This window comes from Perca fluviatilis, chromosome 23, assembly GCF_010015445.1.
Source record: "Perca fluviatilis chromosome 23, GENO_Pfluv_1.0, whole genome shotgun sequence".
NCBI classification, from domain to species: domain Eukaryota; kingdom Metazoa; phylum Chordata; class Actinopteri; order Perciformes; family Percidae; genus Perca; species Perca fluviatilis.
The window spans coordinates 17,116,550-17,135,467 of NC_053134.1; the positions used below are offsets into that span (position 1 = coordinate 17,116,550).

Consider the following 18,918-nt stretch of genomic DNA (forward strand, 5'->3'; position numbering starts at 1 on the left):
ATTAACATTATTAGTTCCACCTGTGCTTTTCCTGAATGACAACTCAAAATATAGGCCTATGCAGCGAAAAGCTATTAGCTTATTCATTTCAACAGTGGGGTCTAAATCAGAACGGATATCATTAGGCAGGTAAATAAGTCAGGGTATTACAAATAAAAGTTCAATATATTAGTTTATTTTAAACTTCCACAATACATAAATCCTTTTATTGAAACAGCAAATGCATTTTTTTTAATTGTACACTACTGTACATGATAAAATATAAACAGTTTCAATAATACAGACAGCAAATGAGGCAATCACCTCCTCTTTTTGATGCCTGTTTTTCTGCATGCAGATACATACATCCCTTTCACTGTGGTCAGCACATTCTTCTGTTATATTTACAAAATAAAACATAAACCATCTTATCATCAGAGTTTGTGATCAAAATATTAACTGGCCAATAATGTATCTTAACAACAGGATTTGTACAAAACAAATTCTGAAAAAATAGGTTGGGCAGCTATCATGTTGTGTTGGTATTTATCAGTAGGGTAAAGTAATAAAATTAATATATTACACATGAAATTACAATGATGGCTGCTTACAGAAGAAGTAAGGTATTTTTTTTAGGTCATTGCCTGTTAAAAATGCACTATTGTTCATGATTTATGATGTGAGAACATTCCCTGATCCAACACTAAAAAGTTAAACTTGTTTCTACTTGGAAAAAAAGTCTAACTAGATTTTTTATGAGGTGAATGTATAAGGTGCGGTTAAAATATGAGCTGAGGCACTGAAACGTTATGGCACTTGGTGAATACTAAGTTTCTTCAACCACTAAGCTCAAAATGGAGATGTGGCACAGCTAGTAGACACTGAAAGGACATGACAATTATATTAACTAAATCCAAGTGACTTAAATTAACATATCATATGCACTAAATATCCAAAATATTAGGAATATGCCCGGTATTTAGTTGTAGTGCCTATATTGCACAACAAACATTTCAGTTGCCTCAAAGATTAAAAATGTTATAACTTCTATGCTTCTTTTACCACAATTCAACTTGTTCACAGGAAAAAATTAATATTGAGTAACTGCAGCAGTCACATCCTGGTAGCTTTTAGATGTGTGCACCCATTTTAAATGCTAGGCACATTTGCATAGCCTTCTCCCTATTCACCTTTTGTTCAGTGTGTAGAGTAAAAGCTGGCATCCAGAACCCACTCCATAGCATTTGGGTGCTCCAAGTTAAAAATCAATGCATTTAAAAAAATATATCTCGACACATCTACGGTGTAAGATCAAACACTTTGTTCCCCTCTGTGTCCCCTTTCATGGAAGCAGGCATGCCACCTACAATAGCTGCCTCCCCCCCCAAATAATTTCATTAGGTTTTGTTCCAGTAAAAAGACTTAAGAGTCTTAATGCAAACACTGCAGATCACAGCAGTGTGCACCCATAGAAGCTGCACATTAAGCAAATTACAGTACAGTGATATGCTTGATAGTTTAAGTAAATATGTATGGACACCCAGTTTAGAGTGGCATACATACATATTCTAATACATGTCCCTGTCCCTGATCGTGTGCCATCTTCTCAGTACATGTCCCTGTATATCTCTTGCAGGAGCGGGTGCAGCGACGTGTCCTCTGATGTCTCGATTTCCTGAACCAACTGCGCGTGCTCGGTGACCAGCTCTCGGAGGTCGGCCAGTTTCTGTAGCAGTCTGGGAAAGAGGAAGGTGTCGTCCGGGTGATTGGCCAGCAGGTGGAGCCGTAGTGCCTGAACGATGCTTTCCTGCAGCCGCTCCACTAGAGGCACCTCCACCAGGCCAGGGCGATCTGGAGGGAGGGGGAGGATTCAGTTTCTTGCGAATTTTCTCTCTTTGTTCACTTTTGAATGTAATTAAATAGAATGGTCAGTTACCTCCGCAGCAGATGATGGCTGCCACAAAAAGGGCCAGGTCACTGTCGTCCAGCTCCAGGGAGTTGAAGCGTGCGGCAAACTGGAATTTGGGCTCCATCATGTCGCTAAATGGCCGCCGGAGGCTCTTGAGGAACTCTCGGGTGATGAAGCCTCCACCGCGGGCCACCAGGAGGCCGTCTTTGTTCATGCAGGAGGCCAGGAGCGTGAAGAGGGCTTCGTAAACACCGTACTTCAAGAGAGTCACCTAAACGGGCAGGTAAGAAGGCCACAGCATTACTCAGATGTACCTCTAAACATCAGTGTTTTTGTGCCTGTAACTATTTTTTTTCTTCTTTTTTTTCTAACATAGAATCCCAACAGAAACACAGCCTCTTTTATTCAAGTTAGGCCAAATCTTTCTTCCCCACTTTTCACATGGACTGACAGGAAGACAAATGACAGATACAGCACCCCTAAACCCACTTGATCATTCAGATTCAGGCTCTGGAAACCCGGCACCGCCTTGGCGAACTCCGTCAGCTCGGTGACAGTCTCCACCGAGGTGCTCTGGCAGCAGTGGAAGAGCCTGGCTTCAGCCTCCCTCTGCTGGAGCTCCCTACACCCCGCAGCCGGAACCACCGCCCCTTCTTGAAGGCCACTCTCGGGCTCCGGACAGTCATTGTTTACCATATGGGCCGCAAACGTCCTTTCTGCCAGCTGGAACGTCTCCATGTCGTGAATGATGAAAGGCTGCGGAGAAAGACAGAGGAGAGGATGCTGGTAGGTGAGGATATTTTTTTTATTCTGTAGATACAGAATAAAGAATATAATGTTTTTCTTTACCGGCTTGCTGGTCTTTCCGGTGAGTATGAGCCGAGCTTTCGCCTTGTTCATGTTGAAGTTTTTCATGTAGGCTTCGTGGATCTGTCTGACCAGAATCTTGTGGTCGGCCAGCATGGGGCTTGCCACCTCTTTCTCCACCATCTTGCTTTCTGCCTTTAGCTTTAGCTTCTCCGCCTGAGGCATCCGACCAAACCGAATAGCTGGTGCATAGAAAAAATTATCATGAGCAACCACTAGACGCGTATTCAAACGGTTGGTGTGTTATTTTACAATAAAAAACTACATACAGAGACATCAGACATATCCTCCACATGGTTTCTGCAGGTTTCAACAAGTAAAATTTAAGACTTTTTAAGACCTTTATGAATGAAATTTAAGACCTATATCACAACATAAAAATACAACGAAATGCAGAGTCAGAAAAGTACTTGCAAAGTAAATAAAATTATTTAAATTGAATAACAGCGACAGAGTAATAATAATCTGTACATATACAGCAAATTATATTTGGATGAGCGAAAGAAAGAACTACAACACCACAGAATAAAAAAAAAAACGTTCAATGAACATTAGAGGTAGCGTTACATGGACGTAGGAACATTTAAGACCTGTTTAAAATTATTTAAGACCTACAACACAATCTTTTTGCAAATTTAAGACTTTATGAGGCCTAAAAGTTTTACTTGACTTGACTTTTTTGGACTTTAAATCCCCTGCGGAAATCCTGCTCCTACAGAAAACGTGTGTGTGCAGACACACACAAGTATTCGCCCACAACAGATCTGGTGTGTTATGTTCTCTTTCCTCTCTTCTGAGGACATGTCGTCCTCCTCTCAGGTTACTGACACGGTTCTGTCTGCAGTGGGAGGCCATCGTAACAAACCCAATGACCCCCTCAGCAGTCAGTGCAGATGACGGGCCAGATGTGGAGCTATATGGGCCTGTGTTTTCTCAATGTCAAGCAGGCTCCGGCAGGACATTGTTCTATAAAAACCCAGTCAGTGTAAAGCATGTTGATTTGGAGCCAAAACACATTAGGACATTAACTGCTGTTGTTGAGAACACATACCATGGTGTTGACTGAGGACGTGGTGAGCAGAGTTTTATGTAACTGCATTCATGATGCTTACTTTCAAGTTCTGTCATTGCTATTACAGTATTGTATTGGATGCTAGGATTTCAGTAATTGAGCTAGCTGGACTGTTTTGAAAGATGATGCAACACACGTTTGACTCTCATACAAATGTATTAAAAGTTGAATTCATGCTATAAAGCAATAAAACGCACTCTTGCTCAGATTACTGTGGTACAGTCTGCAGTTTTTCTGCTACAGCTTTACTGGTCTGGTATGACCATTAGCTTATTGTGGCTAATGCTAGCTAACGTTAACCTGTGCTAATGCTGTGTAACTGATCTTAGCGAGTCTGTTTACTGTCTTTATGACTCTTCTCTGCCTGTACTACTGTTACACTACATTTACCACCGTCCTCTGCTGGACAACTATCCTGTAGTTGTCACTAGTGGCTGTTATTTAGCAAAAGTTGCAGCTTTAAGCTTTAAACTATGTTGGAGGTTTCAGGCCTTACCGTTGTGGGACATGCCCACAGAGAGGCACTTGTGAAATCGGCAGTACTGGCACTTGTTGCGGTTCTTCTTTTGGATTTTGCAGTTGCGTTCACACTTATCATACTCCAGCTTCAGCCGGATGGTCCTTCTGAAGAAACCCTGGTTGAGACAGAATGGCACATTGCTAGAGCAATCATTTTGATTTGAAGATCATATGATCTGATTGGAGTACACAAAAAGCCCACAAAAATACTTTCCGGGTACTTCAGCCCATATGAAAATCAGTTAACTTTCTTGAACTCTTATTTTAAGAAGCATGAGTGCCAAGGCTGTGTTCACACTATATGTCAGACACCTATATCTGCAGTACCTATTTGCCTTGGTCCAGACCTTTGAATCTGGCGAAGTACCTTATAATACTGTACATGCATTGTTCATTTTAAGCCCTGGTAGGACCAGTGTTATATTACATTTTGGATTAGACTGTACAGTGGAACTACATCTATATTTAAAGAGAGATGTGCTTCAAGGTGCTCTTTCTAAAGAAGACATCCTGCAGTCCTCCGACACACACTGAGATACAGAGCAGTGAGCCAACGCATGCTAACAGATGTCACACATGTGCCGAAACATATGATCCTTTGACGCACACTCACACACAACTATGTGCATGACTGAAATTTCAGTCAGGACATTCCTTATCCCTCACGGTCGAAAGCGGAATATGGATTTTCTGGTGATATATCTAGAGCCATGTGGTCACGCAATATGTCAGCCATCATCTTACAAAAGGTCTTGTCTGCCTTTATGTCGAAGATACATTGTTATTAAGGGTTATTATGTGTCACGCATCACTTTTTGTGGTATTTTTTAACCAAAAAATGAGATCTAGTTTTGTGAGCAGAACTGGGGGCAATCTTCATGAAAACACAGAGGGGAGAAATGTGAAGTTCCAGGCATATGAGAGTCATCAAAAATACATTACAAAACAACAGAGCTGCACAAAGAAGAAAAAACAGATGTGTGTGTTAACAGCAAGCATGTCTTTGCATGTCTGAGTACAGACACAACCAGTGCTTTGCGGTGATATTTAGCGGTGAGTAACAAGACTAAAGACTTAAGCAAAGAGATGTATTGTGCAATGCTTCCTTAAGAGCAAATGTCTTTGAATGAAACCAAAAGAAAAGTTGATCATCAGCATCTTTGTGGCACACTTATTCAAACTAACATCCACCTATTGGGCAGGTAGAGGTGTTGTGATTAACCTTACCATTGCTGCTCTAAACGTCCCATACAAATGACATACCATCATCACCGCAGACTTAATCCCTCGCGCCATAGCATCACAGCACATTCCATTCACATTCCCACTATTGAGCGCTCCTCTCTTTAAAAGCGAGGCGTTGAAAGGGATATGCAGAGCCTGTCGAGCATGCAAACCGTAAACTGTGACTGCTACATATCACAAGTCACATCTTTCCATGATGGCGCAATATCATCAGTCAGAGAATTAAAGAACAGAGTGCTGTCAAAATACACCTCTCACATGTCCAGCGTCCAACAGTTTCATAGTCATCATGTCCCTACTTTAGAATAGCAGCCATCTGACAAGAGTGCTGACATGATTAGCCTTAGACATGTGGGTCATAAACCAGAGACCTGTGCCACAACGCTCTGGATTTCTTGATCCTTGTGTAGTTGTTGTTGCATGAGACAAACACAATTTCGAGGTGGAGCTGTTGCTGATGGGAGAAAACTTTAAAGCAGGCAAGGTCAAAAGTTAAAAAAGTCACGCATTGGGGTGCCCTCTAGCTCACCCAGTAAGAGCGTATGCCCCATGTTGGCTGAGTCCTGCAGAAGTGCAGGGTTCGAATCCGACCTGCTACCCTTTTCTGCGTGTCATCCCCCATCTCTCTCCCCATTTCCTGTCTCTCGACTGTCACTACATAATAAAAGGGAAAAAGCCCCCCAAAAAATAATCTTAAAAAAAAAAAAAAAAAAGTCATGCATTAATACCAAACAAAGCCTCAGATAAGCAGCAACAACAAACTGGAGGAAGCCAGGGGAGACCTCTTTCCAGGAATGGACCACGGAGTTGGCAAAAGTTGCTTCATACGAGAACATTTCTTTCAACTCTAAGGATAGGACTGAGAAATATGTGGCGAAATGGAGAGACTACTTGCGTACAATGCATTGCTACTGTGGACAGATCTAGATTAAGATGAGATCATGGTGCCTATTACTGTAAGACTATACATTTGATCCATGAGTGTTTTTCTATTTATTTATTTTTTATTTCATTTCATTATCTGATTTCCATTGTGATTTGTTTTGGTTTAATATATATAGATATATATATATATATAAATCATTAACAGGGAATATATGTACAGAGGTCAGTTGAACTGTTGACTAGAATTTAACAATGTTGTACAGAAACTCAATAAAATACTAATTACAGAAAAAAAAGATATGCAGCAACAACACGTCGTCTTAGAGAGGTATGAGACTACAAGCTCACGTGACTTGACAAACAATACAGTGATGATCCTTAATGCTTTTAATACACTCAGTGGTCTCAGTTACAAACTGTTCTCATTGTCTCATTGTCACTGTCTTCTAATATTATTGTGCTCTCTAAAATCTCTCCCGTAGAGATAATACAGGCCTGACTGATTTACCTTAATGATTATTTGACCTTTTCAAAATGCAAACCAAATTACTCTTATCATCAAATTCCAAAGATGACTCCGTAAGAAGGTGACGTTTAGCATTAATGCCAGCTGCAGCTCCATGTATGTGTGTGTGTGTGTGTGTGTGTATATATGTATGGGTGTGTGTATTAACGTCACTCAGTTGGGCTCGGTGCCAAGCAGGGGAGAGGTGAGGAGTAAGTCAACGAAGGCCATCATGTCCCCCACCTCACATGACCCGGCCTACGTGTCTCAGAAACTTTCCACTGGCCTCCAGGTCAGGCGCCTCTGCATGCCGAGCTTTGTGTGTGTTTGGGTGTGCGTGCATTGGTGCATGTATGTGTACACGTCACCCCACACACACACACACACACACACACACACACACACACACACACACACACACACACACACAACACACACACACACAACACACACACACACACACACACTTTGCCTTTGCAGCACACGGCATCAATCTTGATGATTGGGATTGTATCTGTCTTTATGTTTAAATATCTTTGTTGGTCCTTTCTTACTTTGATATGTAGCAGTATGTCAGTACATACAACATGTACTCTTAACTGCACTACGCCTGCGTTTAGTCCCACATCTCTCACCTTGCAGCCCTCACAGGCATGCACCCCGTAGTGGAAGCCTGAGGCCTTGTCTGAGCACACCCGGCACTCCAGGTTGAGGGGGCTGAAACTCTCCTCTGGGCCCGGCGCTGCTCCACACACCCCCGACGACGGGCTGGAGGCCGGGGTCAAGGTGTCTGCAGCAACACAACAAAGCAGAAAAGAGACAACATTGAGTTAAAGTATTTCACTGGGCTACCCACTGTTTGAAAAAAACGAAATTCAGACATCATGTTTTACCCAAGCTTGCTGGTCAGATGACAGACACAGACTAGTATTAGGAAAATTATCTATAATGACCTGTAACAATTGCTATATACAAACATGTCTTATATTCTAGTTTCTTCAAAGTAGCCACCCTTTGCTCTGATTACTGCTTTGCACACTCTTTTCAAATTTCAAGTATTTGGGTACAATCATTGATTGCACTTTAAGTTTTAATGTTAACTCAGAGAGTATTTTTAAGAGAGCTAACCAACGGTTGTTTTTAATTAGAAAATTGAGGAGTTTCGGGGTCAGTCAATACATTCTTGAGATGGCATATAGGGGCCTAGTAGAAAGTATTTTACAGTTTAATATAACTGCCTGGTATGGTAACCTGAATGTGAAAGATAAAAACAAGCTTTCCAAAATTGTTAATACTGCAGGGAAGGTGATCGGCAAGTCACAAAGGCAGCTTGGGGATGTATTTGATAATTCAGTACTCAGGAAGGCCAGACAGATATCAGCAGACACCCTAAACCCACTAAACTTAGAGTTTGAGTTGCTTCCATCTGGCCGTAGATTCAGGGTTCCAAGGGCGAGTCGGGACATTTATAAGAGCTCTTTTATTCCCCATGCCATACATGAACTTAATTTAAAAATTTTAAATGTGTTAATTGTAGATCGAAACTTACCTTATCTTAATCGTCTGCACTGTTTTCCATTCTGTTGTTGCATGTTGATGGTATTAGTGTTGTACTGTTAACGGTGTGTATTTTAATGTAATTTTATATTGGTGTCATTGATGTATATCTGTCGGAGAAGTCGAAGACAAATTTCCACTAAGGTGGACAATAAAGTCTAATCAATTCTCTTGATGAGCTTCAAGAGGTAGTCACCTGAAATGGTTTTCCAACAGTCTTGAAGGAGTTCCCAGAGATGCTCAGCACTTGTTGGCCCTTTTGCCTACACTCTGCAGTCCAGCTCACCCCAAACCATCTCGATTGGGTTCAGGTCCAGTGACTGTGGAGGCCAGGTCATCTGCCGCAGCACTCCATCACTCTCCTTCTTGGTCAAATAGCCCTTACACAGCCTGGAGGTGTGTTTGGGGTCATTGTCCTGTTGAAAAATAAATGATGGTCCAACTAAACGCAAACCGGATGGGATGGCATGTCGCTGCAGGATGCTGTGGTAGCCATGCTGGTTCAGTATGCCTTCGATTTTGAATAAATCCCCAACAGTGTCACCAGCAAAGCACCCCACAACATCACACCTCCTCCTCCAGCTTTCAGGGTGGGGCCACCAGGCATGTAGAATCCATCCGTTACCTTTTCTTTGAAAACCGTTCAAAGATCTCAAATTTGGACTCATCAGACCAAAGCACAGATTCTCACTGGTCTAATGTCCATTCCTTGTGTTTCTTGGCCCAAACAAATCTCTCCTGCTTGTTGCCTCTCCTTAGCAGTGGTTTCCTAGCGGCTACTTGACCATGAAGACCTGATTTGCGCAGTCTCCTTTTACCAGTTGTTCTACAGATGTGTCTGCTGCTAGAACTCTGTGTGGCATTCATCTGGTCTCTAATCTGAGCTGCTGTTAACTTGCGATTTCTAAGGCTGGTGACTCGGATGAACTTATCCTCAGCAGCAGAGGTGACTCTTGGTCTTCCTTTCCTGGGGCGGTCCTCATGTGAGCCAGTTTCGTTGTAGCGCTTGATGGTTTTTGCGACTGCACTTGGGGACACATTCAAAGTCTTCGCAATTTTCCAGACTGACTGACCTTCATTTGTTAAAGTAATGATGGCCACTCGTTTCGCTTTACTTAGCTGATTGGTTCTTGCCATAATATGAATTCTAACAGTTGTCCAATAGGGCTGTCGGCTGTATCAACCTGACTTCTGCACAACACAACTGATGGTCCCAACCCCATTAATAAGGGGAAAAATTCCACTAATTAACCCTGACAAGGCCACCTGTGAAGTGAAAACCATTTCAGGTGACTACCTCATGAAGCTCATTGAGAGAACACCAAGGGTTTGCAGCGCTATCAAAAAAGCAAAGGGTGGCTACTTTGAAGAATCTAAAATATAAGACATGTTTTCAGTTATTTCACACTTTTTTGTTAAGTACATAATTCCATATGTGTTCATTCATAGTTTTGATGCCTTCAGTGAGAATCTACAATGTAAATAGTCATGAAAATAAAGAAAACACATTGAATGAGAAGGTGTGTCCAAACTTTTGGCCTGTACTGTATACAAGTGCTGTCAAATGATTACAATATTTAATCGTGATTAATCGCATTAATGTCATAGTTAACTCGCAATTAATCACAAATTTTTATCTATTCTAAATGTCCCTTGATTTCTTTTTGTCCCATTATTTTTTCTCATTTTAATGCTCTTAACATGGAAAAGTGGATCAGCTTGCTTTGTGCTTTTGTCGCCTGGGGCGAAGGGGCGGAGAATTGGCATCAGCCGTGTGCTTCAATCAAGTGGTATTTCAGACTGGACGTGCTGCGATGATAGCTCAGTTCACAACGACAAAACACACAGATCACTTTGGTCTTGTCAATGGAACCATTTGGCACCAACTTTTTAAAAGTAAACTTACCATTCAGAATCTTATTGGCATCCATTTCGGCGTCTCGCGCTCGCCATCCACTCAAAACGTAACGTTAGCCTACTACTCTTTGGCCGGCTCGCAAGCCCAAACAAGTGTGTGTGGTGTGCCTGTTGTTTTGTTTCCGGTCAAGCTAGATCCGGTGTGGTGTTGTAGTTTTCTAACGTTACTAGTTGTTGCAACAGCATGTGAAAAAAATCTGAATGAATTCATCTGTTTTTCATTGACAGAAACTTCAAGTTCACATCATACACTCCTGCAGACTTAAATAATTTCAGTTCATGTGTCTCCATTACAGGAGGCATGGGTAATTTATTTTCAAGTGCTGCTCAGGAATTTTGAGATAGACACATCATGGAGGAGACAGAGAATTGTATCTAATCTTCTGTTATCAGACACACAGTGTTTTACACAGGCCTTTTTAGTGAGTGTACATGTGGAACAGTGGAGCCAAAAGGTCAGTGTGTTGTACCTTTTCAACATGACTGTTCATGTACCCAGTGATCATTTCTTCCAACCACGGGGGGTGGCAGTACCTCAGTCCGTAGGGACTTGGGTTGGGAACCAAGTCCCAGTACGGACCAAAGTACAGAGTGTGGATTGGTAGCTGGAGAGATGCCAGTTCACCTCCTGGGCACTGCCAGGTGCTCTTGAGCACCGTACCCCCCAACCGCTCAGGGCGCTGGTCCAGCAATGGCAGCCCACTCACTCTGACATCTCTCCATTTGTGCATGAATAGGTCCTGAGCATGTCTGTGTGTATGTCAGGCCTGTGTGTAGTGATTTCTACAAACAGAGTGTAAATTGTAATTTCCCCACTGGGGAATAAACATTATAATTATAATTATAACTCCACTACTCACCCAGTGCGATGGAGCTCTCAGACCCCGAGCCAGTGCTCTGGTACACCGGGAAATCAAATCCCAACGTGTCATCTTCTATAGACTGGGAGATGTCGTGAAGATCAGCCATCAGGTCTCCACACAGCGGACTGTCCAGCAGGGAATCCCCAAGTGGGGACGGGGGGCTAAAGAGATCCCCTGCCATGGTGGAGATCAAGCTGAACCTGGGAGGAACAACCCCTTACTCACCAGACTGGGATAAGAGGGGAGACAACGGGTGATAATGAGACTCGAAATCCTGAGACAGTTTGGATTGGTTGAGAGTTTCAAAACGCCCAGCTCTGGAAAAGCTCTGGTTAGTTTTTAGATTGGGTAGATTTTTTTTTTCTTTTCTTTTTTTGTTAGTTTAGTACTACAAAAACCTGTGCCAAAACATGTGAAAACTAAGCTTTTTAAAATCAGTCTCCAGTGTGGATAAATCTGAAAATACCAGCCTCACATTTTAGTACGGATTAGGGGGGGGGATATGATGATTTATACTGCCAGACAGGTTAAGTTTGTCATCTGATTTAGCCTTACCATTAATCCCATGAATATCACTGACTGTAGACCATTTTGGGCAATGTTTCACATCAATGAGAATACTGCTTTATGGCAATATTGGATTTTGGATTTCATATTTATGATTTTTGCACCAATGTTATCTACTATCTATATTTTTTCAGGGATTTCATTTAATGTCTTGTTCTTTTTTTTTTTTTTTTTTTTTTTAAATAGTTTGTCAATTTATTTTACTTTTGGAAAAAAACACACAAAAAGCCCTGCTGGTGTCTAGTAGTGTTAAATGCGGCCTTTATCATCGTTATTGTTTTTTTTAAACTCTTTCGTGAACAAGCCATGTAACCAATAAATACTTTTTATCAAACCTCCACATACTCCTGCTTCTCAATGTGTGAATGCCTGAAGTTTGCTCTTTTGCACTCATTTAAAGATCTGAAACCCTTTTTTTCTTCAAGAGCACCAGGAGTGGGTGCATCCCAAGATTGATCTTTTTGGTTGTAGGTCGACCATGTTTCAGATAAAACGTGAACAAACCTCAAATGTCAACAACAACAAAGCCAGATCTTGTTACACAGTCGTGACGGATATAACTAATGCCAGATGTAAGTTTATGACGTGAAAGTGCTTGTTTATTAAGTGAACCATGCCCAGAGAGTCAACAGTGGTGCTTTAATCACCGATTAAATTCCCAACCTGTCCAGCCAAAGTACACACTCTGCAGCTTGTTATAACGCTCTGCCTCTGATTTATTGGCCAATGGTGACGGCGATAGGCCTGCACGATTCGGGGAAAAATATGAATCACAATTTTTTAGCTTAGAATTGATATCACGATTCTCTGCCACGATTTATTTTTCTCACGAAGTGTAATGTTTATTGCACACATGAACCATGACAAAACAAAACAAATTGGCAGTACCAAACATAGATTTGTTTTGGCACCTATAGCACATTGTGCATCACCACAAGCCTGTAAACATAGAGGCTTCAATGAATAAAGAAAATAAAGTACATACTAGCCATTTAAAGGTCCCATGGCATGAAAAATTCACTTTATGAGGTTTTTCAACATTAATGAGTTTCCCCAGCCTGCCCATGGTCCCCCAGTGGCTAGAAATGGCGACAGGTGTAAACCGAGCCCTGGGTATCCTGCTCTGCCTTTGAGAAAATGAAAGCTCAGATGGGCCGATTTGGAATCTTGCTCCTTATGAGGTCATAAGGAGCAAGGTTACCTCCTCTTTCTCTGCTTTGCCCGCCCAGAGAATTGGGCCAACCCATGAGAGAGAGAAAGACATCATGGCTTTCAAACAAGCAAAGCATGGCAGTTGGTCAAGGCCACACCCCACCCTCCACCTTGCCCCCCCCCCCTCCTCCTCAATAGCTACAGACACAGAAATGGCACATCCTAAGGAAATCTCATTGTGGGACTGACTCTAGTGGCTGTAATTCTGCACCAAGGCTGAATTTCGGGAAAGAGACTTCAGATACAGTATTAGGGGACCATTAAAGGTCTATATAAAAGCATCCAAAGAGCACCATGTCATGGGACCTTTAAGTACAGTAGGCTACCACAAATAGTGACATATAACACATTGAACTAAAAGTGATGGTTCGGAGTAATTTCACCCTAGGGTCCTTTGCACCATGACCTCGAGCCAAACACCCCCCCAGAAGCTTTTTTCACCTGGGTCTAACATTGGGAGAGTTAGCGTAGAGTAGCGTTATCAGCTGAATAGCTTAGCGCAGAGGCTAATGGACCCACGTTTGTATCTCGTAAAATGACCCCACTAATAATGCCCGAAATGATACCAAACTTCTACACTAGTACAAATAGGTTATGTACTCATAAAACGATGGAATGGAAAGTTTGTAAGTACACCAGAAGTTTATGAACACTTACCTGCTCTCTTCTGCTCTCTGTTGTTGTTGCTGCTGCTGCTGCTGCTGCTACCTGCAGTTAGATGAGTGCTTAGGGCCGTCTACAAATTACTACAACGAAAGGAGATACAACAAAAATATTTATTAATTTAATGATTAAATAAGGTAATGTCTCCAAAATGACCTCATTTATTAATTGTCTCCTGCTAGTTATACTACAGCACTTACTTAAAAAAAAAAGTTAAATAAAAAAAATATTTTTGTTGCATCTCTTTTCGGTGTTGTAATTTGTAGACGGCCCTAAGCACTCGTCTTACAGCAGCAACAACAGCAGAGAGCAGAAGCCAGCAGGCAAGTGTTATTTACATAAACTTCTGGTGTACTTACAAACTTTCCAATCCATCGTTTTTATGAGTGCGACGTTTGGTATCCTTTTGGGCATATTAGTGGGGTCATTTATGAGATACAAACGTGGGTCCATTAGCCCCTGCGCTAAGCTATTCAGCTGATAACGCTACTCTACACTAACACTCCCAGCGTTAGACCCAGGTGAAAAAAGCTTCTTGGGGGGTGTTTGGCTCGAGGTCATGGTGCAAAGGACCCTAGAATAGTAGTATTAGTATTAGTAATATTAGTGGGGTCATTTTACGAGATACAAACGTGGGTCCATTAGCCTCTGCGCTAAGCTATTCAGCTGATAACGCTACTCTACGCTAACTCTCCCAATGTTAGACCCAGGTGAAAAAAGCTTCTGGGGGGGGTGTTTGGCTCGAGGTCATGGTGCAAAGGACCCTAGGGTGAAATTACTCCGAACCATCACTTTAATATGGCCCTGATTCAGGCTCTATCTGAACTCCTTGACCATGTCTTTACATAATTAAAACATGTCAATGTCTATGTCAAATGCTTTTAATAAATTAACTGAAGGAGAAAGAAAAAAAAAAATCCGAAGTCTCAGCGAGACTCAGCGAGTACATACTGTGCATCACAGCTTTAAGTCACTTTCTCTCTGTTCCATTACTAAAAATAAAAAACAGTCTATCTATTCCGCTGCCTGCCAGTGATCTCAGAGTGGATCTTTTAAAGTATGTGTGGGAGGGAGTTTGGTGGAGCTCCCAGCTGCTCCCAGCAGGGTAAAGGACATCTGTTTGAGCCATCCCACAACATCACAGCAACAATGCTCATGTTCTGTAATGCTCCCGCAAACTTCCAGTAATTCATCATGCCAGATGTTACTGTTGTTGTTCCATAGATTACAGGCTACAGATTACAACTTTACAAAGCATTCCGCCTGTAAAACCTCCATGTATTAGTAACGATGTGACACAACATGTAGGATGAAGGCAGAGAAACAGGGATCTGCTTTTAAAAAAGATGGAATTTCTTACATTATTACAATAACATTTGATCTGTGTTCTAATATTAACACAGTTAAACCATCTAGGCAGGAATCCTGTTCTGATGACATGATTCTATCTAGTTTGGAGAGATTTAGCTGTTAGGCCTAGGGCTGGGTACCGAACTTCCCAGACTGAATTGCCTCCATAGTACCGAGTATCGAAAAATGCCTTGTCGTTCAATACCAAATTTCAATACCTAAGAAATGAATCTCATCAGTGTCAAGTCAAGTAGAACTTTATTTGTCCCCAAAGGGATGTCAGTGAGCCAATAAGCATGCTTCTACCAAGATCTAACAATGCTGGTGATTGGCTGTCTTAGAGCTGGGCAATATATCGATATTCTATCGATATCGTGATATGAGACTAGATATCGTCTTAGATTTTGGATATTGTAATATGGCATAAGTGGTGTCTTTTCCTGGTTTTAAAGGCTGCATTACAATAAAGTGATGTCATTTTCTGAACTCACCAGACTGTTGTAATTGTTCTATTATTTGCCTTTACCCACTTAGTCATTATATCCATATTACGGATGATTATTTATCAAAAATCTCATTGGGTAAATATTTTGTGAAAGCACCAATAGTCAAAACTACAATATCGTTGCGGTATTGATGTCGAGGAATTTGGTCAAAAATATCGTGATATTTGATTTTCTCTGATTTTCTCAGGAAAAACTCTACATTACGCACAGAGACGGGGCTCACGTGGGTCTTGTTGTATTTTGAGAGGCTTGACTACGGTGTGCATCACGTAGATGTAAAGGGGCTGAAAAGAAAAAAAAGGATTATGTCTTGGCTTCTCTACCCCTTTAAAAAAATATTTTATAACGATGGAGTCTAATCTCCAAAGCCTCTGTACATTTCATATTATGCATATGTACAATAAATCTTTGCATATCTGCAACAAAGTCTCTCCTGATTAGTATCGAAAATCTTTGAACGGTACCCAGTAGGGGTTGGAATCACCAGAGGCCTTACGATACGATATCATCATGATACTTATGTCACGATACGACATTATTGCGATTTTAAACATATTACAATATTCTGCGATATTTTGCAATTCATTAACTTTTTTCCAACTTCAAATTTTTCCCAATTTCAAATGATGTCCCCAAAAGGAAACTTTGTCAACATCTGTTTTATCTCAAAAGATACATTTCTCTGTTTGTTTATCTCACTTCAAACTGGCCAACACATATAAAATAAAAGATCAATACTTGGCGTCTGTGTATCGACACAGTATTGCCACAGAAAATATTGCGATACTATGCTGTATCGACTTGTTCCCCCATCCCTAGTACCCTAGTTGGGCCCATTGCAGAGCTCATGTGAGATCAACGTAAAATCTCAGTTTACACAGCTGCATACATCTGTAAGCCCAGCAAGGACAAAACATCAGCTAATACGATATTGTGCAACTTTTAAATTTCACTGTTGAGAACTCGGACTTTACAGAAACTAATGGTTGGACTCGTGTTTGAACGCAACAATTAGGTAATAGGTTCTCTTTATCTCTGCATACAGAACACACAGTGAGGACATGACTGATCAGAGCGTGCTTGTTCTTGTTTATTTGTGTAGTCTTTGGGTTGCAGCACATCAGGGGAAGGGTCCAGACAGCTTGCCAAAGCTGTGTAAAAGGGGAAATCTGTGAGTGAGTGTAAAAAGATGTAGGGCTCCTACCTACAGTATATTGTGCACTGTAATAAAAACTGCATAAAATAGCTGTTATGAACCTCATATAGAATAATTTATTTAAAATATTTGGGTTGGATCCAAAATAATGTAGCATCTAATCCCAACACACCATTCCCAGATCTAAATTTTGACAATTTTTATTTGCGTGAATTCTGTGTGAATTTGTGTTTCCAGAACTGCAATCTGGCATGACTGAATGTGGAGCTGTAACGATTAGTCCATTAATCAGTTAGTTTTTTTGAAAGAAAATTAATCAGCGACTATTTTGATGCTCGTTTAAGTAACTTTTTTAAGTAAAAATGCCAAACATTTCATTGTTCCAGGGCCTCAAATAAGATAATTTGCTGGTTTACTTGCAGTAAATTGAATATGTGGGTGTTGTGAACTGTTGGTCAGACTGTTGGGCATTTTCCCACTGTTTTCTGATGTTTTATACACCAAACAATCAATGGATTAATCCAGAGAATAATCCTCACATTACAGACAATAACAAATGGAAATAATCATCAGTTGTGGCCTTAATTGAATGACAAAACTAGCGCTGACGTAAGTTCTGTTGCCTCTGTTCCCCTTTAGTTATTGAAAAGATGCATCAAGTGAATACGTTGACGGTGACAGCTTTCTAACGGTCTGTAACATGAGCCTTTTTCATTCATATAATATAGTCTTGCTGCAACCAGGTCCACAACTAACTCTTAACTGAGTTGTTGACTTTTTTCCCCCCCTTTCATAGATGTCTCGGGCCCAGCCCATGTTTCCCCAATCACCTCAGAGGACATTGTGTCTTAATTCCCAGAGGAACTATAATCCCAGACAGCAGAGCTCTATCTTTAGGTCACAGGAGAAGAGGAAACAGTAACTGTACTGAGAGCAGTCAGCTCTCAGCACTCAACTAAAGCATGTCAACAGTTGACAGGGAGGATACAACAGACCCACAATCAAAACATAACATATATCCCCTTAAACCCTCGGTCAGTACCCCTGAATCAGGATCAGCTGTTACTAAGACCGTTAATGTCTCTGCAACAAGGTCATCCATGTGCCACACTGACCAAAAATCAGGTACAGAGGAAATCCCAAAACAAACTTCCACATCTTGATCCAAACAGGTTCTGCACTCACAGAAGGTCAGGTTTACTTCTCACTTTGCTGCACAGACAGACAGGGAAATGGAAATCTATGGTGGGCTGAAAGGGGAAGTTTTTTTGGCCAACATTCGGATATTTTCCTTTCATTAGAATGAAGCATTTCTCTACACCATGTGGGTGTGTGTGAGGTTTATTAGAAAAGCAGGTGCGGTACTTTCAGGAAGTGTAAATGGGGCTCACTCGCAACATACAATAAGACTCTCAGAACAATTACAGGCATTCTTCCCTGGATGCCGGAGCAGGACGCCGGCAGCTATTATATGACAGTTGTCTTACAAGAAAGCCCAATCCACTTATGCAACCACTTCTTTCTGCTCAGGTCTCATCAAACTGTAGCAAAGCCTACTGAAGAATAAAGTTTGTTAAATCTCCGACAGGCAATTAGGCTGAATGACAATTACATAGCAGTTTTTAAATGAAGTTTATGGATTACCTCAGCGGCTGCTATCCGAAGCATTTCCAGATGCTGCTGCCGGGATGGACGCCTCGGTCGGGTCGCGGGACGTTCAGATCCCGCTTCGGCTCTGCTAAAAACCACTTGATGCGTCGTCTCCCTGCGTGCTGTCAAACCTCCGCTCATCCTCTGCAGGAAATAACGTAGCGACTGACGGCGCCACGACGCGCACACCCCCCCTGACACACCTATGGTTTCAACCAATGGGCACGCGTGGATTTGAAAACGGACCGTCCTCGCTTTATTTATTTTTTTTGGCAGGATGCAATCACTTCCCGGTGGCTCGGCTCGGGACGTCACGGGTCGGTGTGGTGTGGAACCGGGGACGGTGTGGAACGCGCTTTCGCGTCCGTGATCTCATCATTAAACTAGTCGATAAAAGACAGAAATGTCAATATAACACAAGTCCCTGGCTTGATTGGCTCTATCTCGAAGCAGCAGTAAAATCAATGTCTCCTAAATCATGTATAATGGAGCCACT

The 18,918-nt window shown here is 41.6% G+C and overlaps 1 protein-coding gene and 1 long non-coding RNA gene across 2 annotated transcripts; one reads left to right on the forward strand and one right to left on the reverse strand.

The window, feature by feature from the left end:
* Positions 1–203: 203 nt before the first annotated feature.
* pparaa (peroxisome proliferator-activated receptor alpha a) lies at positions 204–18,581 on the reverse strand. Its single transcript, XM_039791719.1, has 8 exons — positions 18,417–18,581; positions 11,316–11,547; positions 7,617–7,771; positions 4,324–4,462; positions 2,738–2,937; positions 2,378–2,644; positions 1,916–2,159; positions 204–1,830 (listed from the first exon to the last, which is right to left on the reverse strand). Exons 2-8 carry the CDS (start codon positions 11,497–11,499, stop codon positions 1,586–1,588), a joined length of 1,434 nt encoding a protein of 477 aa, XP_039647653.1. The 5' UTR covers positions 11,500–11,547; positions 18,417–18,581; the 3' UTR covers positions 204–1,585.
* Positions 2,550–4,035, forward strand: LOC120553376. Its single transcript, XR_005638158.1, has 2 exons — positions 2,550–2,678; positions 3,575–4,035. It is a non-coding gene; the product is annotated as an uncharacterized LOC120553376 (long non-coding RNA).
* Positions 18,582–18,918: the final 337 nt, after the last annotated feature.